The sequence below is a fragment of the Ptychodera flava genome, chromosome 14 (genome assembly GCF_041260155.1).
Source record: "Ptychodera flava strain L36383 chromosome 14, AS_Pfla_20210202, whole genome shotgun sequence".
NCBI classification, from domain to species: domain Eukaryota; kingdom Metazoa; phylum Hemichordata; class Enteropneusta; family Ptychoderidae; genus Ptychodera; species Ptychodera flava.
In genome coordinates this window covers 7,281,846-7,289,402 of record NC_091941.1, presented here as the reverse complement: position 1 = coordinate 7,289,402, position 7,557 = coordinate 7,281,846, and the positions used below count along the sequence as shown (strand labels likewise).

General features: G+C 45.4%; 1 protein-coding gene across 1 annotated transcript; it reads left to right on the top strand.

The window, feature by feature from the left end:
- Positions 1-1,667: 1,667 nt before the first annotated feature.
- Positions 1,668-5,213, top strand: LOC139150574 (uncharacterized). The gene has a single exon (XM_070723011.1). The coding sequence runs from the start codon at positions 1,668-1,670 to the stop codon at positions 5,211-5,213; it is 3,546 nt and encodes a 1,181-aa protein (XP_070579112.1).
- The last annotated feature ends 2,344 nt before the right edge of the window (positions 5,214-7,557 follow it).

Here is a 7,557-nt window from a genome sequence, read left to right as displayed (position 1 = left end):
AAGTTTGCCGAGTACTCGAAGAGATGTAACTGCAGTGTTCGTGTATATGAGACGTCGACCTGACGAGTGTTAACTTCGAGTTCGAGTGTGTGATCAATACGGACATTTGTCGCATGCTTCATACAAGACCCCAAGTCGCGTGTTGATATTCTGAGTATAGTTTCTGAGTGTTTTTATGAGTCAAGTGTACCATTTTAGTAAAGTGTTGTGCGGACAGAGGTATTTCAATGTTTATTGATGAACACCTCAACGCATATAGTTTTCGATGACATACTGAATGCAGTTTTGATAATTCAGTACAGAGATTTTTTACATCTTTTGAAGTCTGTATTCGATACTGATGTTTACGGTTTATCAGTACTAGAACAAAGCAGTTCTCTGACATTGTTGTTATTGCAAACAGTTTTTGTAAACAATTTGAAGTATTTGTTTATCAACATTGCACATGTTGCAATTAGTAATACAGAGTATATTTCATGTTATATGAGTGTGGTGGTTTCTCATTTCACACCCTGCTCCCTGCTGTTGCATACTTACAAAGCCAACGCCAAATTCGAACCAGGTGGCCCCAGCTCGAGAAATTAATTGGCTGAGCTTCGGACCGGTTTGTTTCGATACCGTTGCCAGGAGCCGGTTACAAATTGGCGCCCAACGTGGGGCCACTGTATGTTTGGTTGTAATATTGTAGATATGTTGGCAAGTTATAGCAACAGTGGTGTGATATATATGAGAACCACGCCCCTTTTGTGGTGACGTTCATAATTTACAATGCCAAAGTGTTTCATTGTGTAAAGCCCATGTTGTGAGATTACTATTTCAGCTTGTGAGTACAAAGTGTCACTCTTGTGTGTCATTTGTTATCGCAATTACGAGTACTATTTACATGTGGCTGTACTTTTTATTAGTGAGTTTTGTTATACTGTCATACAAAACACCCTATTTGACTGTCCATATGGCTCAAAGTGGAGGGGATTTTACCACCCCTGTGGGACGAGGACGTCCAACTGATGTAGTCTGAGCCAAGGTCAGCCTTGGGGCGCTGCCCAAGACTGGCAGAGGGAGAGGTTTGCAGTACAAGTCCTCAGATGGTAAGAACACAGCTACACCCGGCGATTCACGCAGACGTGATGATGTTGAAATGCCAGACAGTGGTGTCCTGAGTGGGTTGGAGGGCACAAACCCAAAGCCGCGACCCATACAGACAAGTACGCCCTCAACGTTGATTGGTAATAGGAGTCAACGGTTAGACACGAGCATGTTGGCAAGTGTGTACCAACCACCTCGTATAGATACATTTTCAGGTGACCCCAATCGCAAGGGTGACGCTGAATTCGAGATATGGCAGGATCAAATACAGTCTTTGATTGACTCAAACATTTATCCGCCCGAAGCCTTAACCCCCGCTGTCCGAAGATCATTGAAAGGTCGTGCTGCCGGAGTATTGACAACGATGAGACGTGATGCTACTGTGGAGCAAATCATAAAGAAACTGGAAGGCAGTTTTGGTGAAATGGAAGATGGTGCGGCTCTTTTAGAACGTTTTTACTGAGACAGTCGACAAGAGAGATGACGAAACTGCCGTTGAGTTTGGCGACCGTCTAGAGCGGGCTATACATACTTTGAAAAGACATGGTGGTATACGTGAGTCCGCCATTGACGAAGCATTAATGACTGTGTTTTGGCGTAACTTGAAAGAAGACAGAGTCATTGACATTGCTAGACCGCAGAAAGAGAAATGCAAAACATTTGAAGACTTGAAGAAAATTGTTCGTATTGCTGAGCGAGAGGTTCGGGACAGAGCCAGTATTAACAGCCAAGGTAAACACACGCCTGCTAGACAGTCTCACCAGTCAGTTGCAGCAGAGAGGACAGCTGTTGACGAAGCTGATTCTTATGGTAATATGGAAAAGTTACTGAAGGCAATGACAAAACCTATGCGGTCATTACAAGACCGAATTGACGAGTTGGAAAAGAAACAAACTGCCTCGGTGGCTGCCAGGCAATTACAGTCTGATGCTGATAGGCGGATTGCAGAAATGGAAAGAGAGTTACACGAACTGCGAAACAGGTCAGATGCAGGAAACGAGATTGAACACTTACGAAAAGAAAACCAGAGACTCAAAGAAAAGTTGAACGAAAAGAGACAACCACAAAAGAAACAGGGCTCCCCCAGCAAACCAAACAAATGTTATGCTTGCGGAGAGGAAGGACACATGTCTAAAGATTGTACATCACCGAATAAAAAAACTGTTAAGTGTTATAACTGCAATGGAGAGGGACACATAGCAAAGAGATGCCCTGAACCGAAAGCAGAAAAGAAGACTGAATCAGTGCAGGTTCAGACAATAAAACCAACTGGTCGCAGACATCCCTACCGCCGAAAGGCCAGACCTACACCGATTATGGCGACGAGATGTGTAAAGTCTGACAGGCTGGTTGGTGAGCCAAATGAAATGTATGCGTCTGTCAATGGAATTTCATGTAGATGTTTGATCGACACAGGGTCACAGGTTACTATGGTGAGTTCATCTTTCTACGACCAGAATTTGAAGTCATTACCAATTGACCCAGTTGAAGAATTGCTAGAGATCAGAGGGGCAGGAGGGCAGGCTGTGCCGTTCCTCGGTTGCATAGAAGTGGGTATATCATTTCCTAAAGAAGTATTCGGTGATGGGCAGGAGTTTACGGTCCTGGCATTGGTCGTGCCGGACACAGAGTACTCGAAAGAAGTGCCGGTGACAGTTGGCACTAATTTGTTGGGCCTGTACAAATACCAGACCACTGGAGGAAAGAGGAAACATGGCGTAGTGCAGTGCCATAGGATCTCGACAATTGGCCGCCAAGCACTACAAAGGTTAGAGGCCAGAGACAGATTCATTGGAAAGAAAGGAAATTTGGGAGTGGTGCGTGCTCTACTTTCAAGTCCCCTTAGGGTTCCTCCTAACCAAGCTGAAACTTTGTGGGGCAAGGCGAAGTCAGGCCCTCCAGGTGACAAGTATGTTGTAACCATTGAACCTAGTGGGAGATGGGACGAACATAGCGGTTGGATAAGTGGACCTATCTTAGCAGAGATGACTTGTGGGAGAAAGAAGTCAAAGGTACCTATAGTGGTACAGAACAGAACTTCAAAGACTTTAGTTTTGAAACCTGGTGATCCACTGGGAGTGGCACGCGCAGTGATTGGTATCGAGTCAGAGCCCCCAGTTGTAATGGCGAGACAACACACCTGCGATACTCAGGGGGAGAATATCATAAAGAGTGGAGGTCTTGAATTTGATATGTCTGAGTCAGTGCTGAATGGTGAGCAGATGTGTGCCGTCCAGCTGTTCGATGAAAAGTCCCCTGTATTTTCAAAACATGAAGATGATTTGGGACATTGCACTGTTGTAAAGCACAGGATCCCTGTCACTGATAACCAACCAGTAAGAGAACGTCATCGCCGTATACCTCCAGCGATGTACGATGAAGTGAAACGAGTTCTGAAGGGCATGCTTGATAGTGGCGCCATAAGAAAGTCGCACAGCCCGTGGGCAGCACCTGTGGTCCTCGTTCAGAAGAAAGATGGCACTACGAGGTTGTGCGTGGACTATCGTCGTTTGAATGCTCGCACCATACGGGATGCGTATCCCATCCCTCGCATAGAAGAAACTCTAGACTTACTTAAGGGTGCAAAGTGGTTCTCGTCTATAGACTTAAAGAGCGGCTATTGGCAGATAGCTATGTCAGAAGAGGATATACCAAAGACGGCATTCACGACTCCGCTTGGCTTCTTCGAGTGTTGTCGTATGCCATTCGGTTTGAAGAATGCAGGAGCTACCTTTCAGCGCACAATGGAGCAGTGCATGGATGGGTTGAACATGAAGATATGTTTGGTGTATCTTGACGACATCATTGTGTTCTCGTCAACATTTGAAGAACACCTTGACAGACTGAAAGTAGTGATGGACCGCCTCGAAGGCTACAATTTGAAGATAAAACACACAAAGTGCCAGTTCTTCCGTGATAGAGTTAGATACCTAGGGCATGTGGTGTCCGAGGATGGTGTAGAAACCGACCCAGAGAAGGTGAAAGCGCTAGAAACATGGCCAGTACCTAAGAATGTGCATGAGCTGAAATCATTTCTTGGGTTTACCAGTTATTACCGAAGATTTGTAGAGGGGTTTGCAAACATAGCGAGGCCGCTGACCAAACTCACAGCAGGACTCCCTGCAAGAAGAAAGAGAGGAAAGAAACCCACGGATAGTAAGCAAACACAACCAACATTTGTCTGGACTGAAGAGTGTCAGCAGGCATTCGACATGTTGATTCGAAAGCTAACCAACCCGCCCGTTCTGGCATACACCGATTACAGTAAGCCCTTTGAGCTACATACGGATGCCAGTACTTCAGGCCTCGGTGCAGCATTGTATCAGGAACACATTGTTGGCGGCAAGGTCGTGAAGAGACCAGTGGCCTACGCCAGTAGAAGTTTATCGCAAAGTGAGAAAAACTACCCCGCCCACAAGCTGGAATTCCTTGCGTTAAAGTGGGCGATGACGGAGAAATTCCATGAATATTTGTACGGAAATCATGTAGAAGTTCTGACGGACAACAATCCCTTGACGTACATCACGACATCGGCAAAGTTGGATGCTACTGGGTACCGATGGCTAGCGGCGTTGTCAAACTATGACTTCAACCTAACATATCGGCCAGGCAGAAATAATGGAGATGCCGATGCCTTGTCAAGGAAACCCCAGACATGCAGACCAGCAGAGTTGGTCAGATTGTCTTCTGATCAATTCAAGACAGTGTGTCAGGGTCAGTTAGTGACACATTCACCATTAGTAGAAGCTGTTGCCCTCACCGCCACAGCAGTACCTGCTGCCATTGACGAGCCTATACCATGGCCGGGAGACAGTACATTGCCAGCCTTGAGAATGACAGACTGGAGGAGACTTCAACAAGAAGACCCAGTGATTGGCAGATTGTACGCGTGGAAAGCAAAGAGTGAACTTCCCACTGTGTCGGAGAGAAAGAAAGAACAGCCAGATGTTCAAATAGGTCTGAGAGAATGGAATCGACTGTGCTTTAGAAATGAAGTATTGCACAGGAGTCGTGTTGGAGCAGATGGACAGAAGCACTACCAGCTTGTACTACCCAAGGCGTACAGAGACATGGCCCTTGAAGGGTACACGACAAGACTGGACATATGGGTCAAGAGCGCACCTTAGACTTGTTGCGTGCACGGTTTTATTGGCCACGCATGAGCCGAGATGTTAGTACCAAAGTAGAGACTTGCGATAGATGCACACGCAGAAAGAATCCGCAGGAGCGAAGTTGCGTGTGCCCCTAGTCAACATAAAGACCAGCCAACCCATGGAGCTCGTCTGCATGGACTTTGTGTCCTTAGAAGAGTCAAAGGGTGGCATCAAAGATGTATTGGTGATCACCGACCACTTTACGCGATATGCGGTGGCCATCCCCACAAGAAACCAGTCTGCCAAGACGACAGCAAGACATCTCCTTGATAACTTCCTGGTACATTATGGGTTCCCCAGTAGGTTACACTCAGATCAGGGTCGTAACTTCGAATCCAAGATCATCAGGGGATTATGTGAAATTGCTGGTATAGAGAAATCGAGGACTACGCCTTACCACCCTCAGGCAACGGTCAGTGCGAACGTTTTAACAGAACTTTGCTGGAGATGTTGGGAACTCTTGATAATGAAAGGAAGAAAGACTGGAAATCCTATGTGGCGCGTTAGTGCATGCCTACAATTGCACTAGAAATGACAGTACGGGTTACTCGCCCTACTATCTCATGTTTGGGCGACATCCAAAACTACCGATGGATGTGTATCTTGGTCTACAACCAGATGAACCTTGTTCAGACACGCATGAGGAGTTTTCCGATGCTCTTCGAAAGAGATTACAGTATGCATATGATATCGCATCGAGACATGCAGAAAAGAGAGCGACTGATAACAAACGGCGCTACGATCAGAAAGTAAGAGGTGCAGTATTGGAAATTGGTGACGGCGTACTAGTGAAAAATGTCAACCTCAGAGGAAAGACAAAGATCGCAGATAGATGGGAAGAAGAACCCTATCAAGTTGTACGGAAGCTGGATTCAGATTTGCCAGTACGTCGTAAAGCCAATGTCTGGTAAAGGGAGACAGAGAATACTGCATCGCAATTTGCTGCTGCCGTATCATTCAAAACTGGAGGCACCAAAACTGACGAGTCCCACGAAAGCTGCTGATTGTAGAAACAAACGTCGATCTATAGTTCCATGCAAGAGAAGACTGAAACTGGAAGTGATGTCAGTTGTGACGAAGAAGATGATGAGTACATGATAGGTCTCAACCCCTGTGCACCAGCTTTTATTCCCCATCAGATGGAGAAACAAGCACCTGTACAGAGAGTGGGAAGCAGAAATGTACCGTTGGAGGATAGTAGAACCAACAGTAGTGATGTTGTACACGAAACTAGTGTGCCTACCCTATTGGAGCCACGGGCAGTGAGCCCATTGTCAGTACCTAGTACACGGGGTGTACAAGGGCCATCATCATTTGATGTGGATACTTTTAACTATAGCCAGAACGAGTCCAGACTGTCTGAAAGTACTCAGATGGGACCAGAAGTGACGGATGATTCACTTAATGTTGCTATGATAGAACCTGATGAAACGAGCGCAATGCAGCCAACGGACGATGAGTCAGTTGTTGATGCTATGTTAGGTGGCAATGTATCACCAATCATAAGGAGATCAAAGAGACTACACAAGAGACCCCAGTACTATGGATTTACTTAACAGTGTTGAGTAGTCTTATTGACAAATAGTTGTGCAAATAGTTGCATGTTTTATTTTGAGTAAAGTAAGTGATCGTATGTGTTATGCTGATGACATATATGTCATTAAAAAAGGGGAAATCACTGTCGTATATTTATGATGTTATCCAGACTACATTGTTTGTATAAAAGTCTTGGTATTTCTAAAGAGCCCTTTCTGCCTATATGCACATACACAGCATATAGCATTTCTCAATTTTGTCTTATGTAATTGGGACAGGCACTCAGATGCCATTTAATTCTATGTGAGAAGTATTTCACTTCACTTACAAGAGTTGAGTGTAATTTTTGTGATATTCTATTGAGATGAGTATCATGCATTCCGCAAGTGTGCAAAAGTGCGGGACGCACTTTCCCGGAGCAGGGGAGAGTGTAACCAGTACATTTTGCTATGGTAATTATTTCGATACGACTAGCGAGACAATTGTTTATTATGACTCAGCTAGGGAGTTCAGTTCAGAACTTTCTAGACTTTCTGGTATGGCGTCAAACTTGGACGCAAGTTTGAGTGTCATGGTGCATTTTATTTAGATGTATCAGTGTTGTGAGTGCAAAGACGGACTTGCCTTTCCATGTCAGACTTTCGCCAAGTCTGACGGGTCGGCAGAAACCAGATTTCCGCGGGATAGACTGTTTTCATGGAACGAGTAGAGCTATCCTGGACAGTCGATCGAGCGCGACTCGATCACTACATGTGATGCAGAAGAAGCCGTGCGCAGTGGT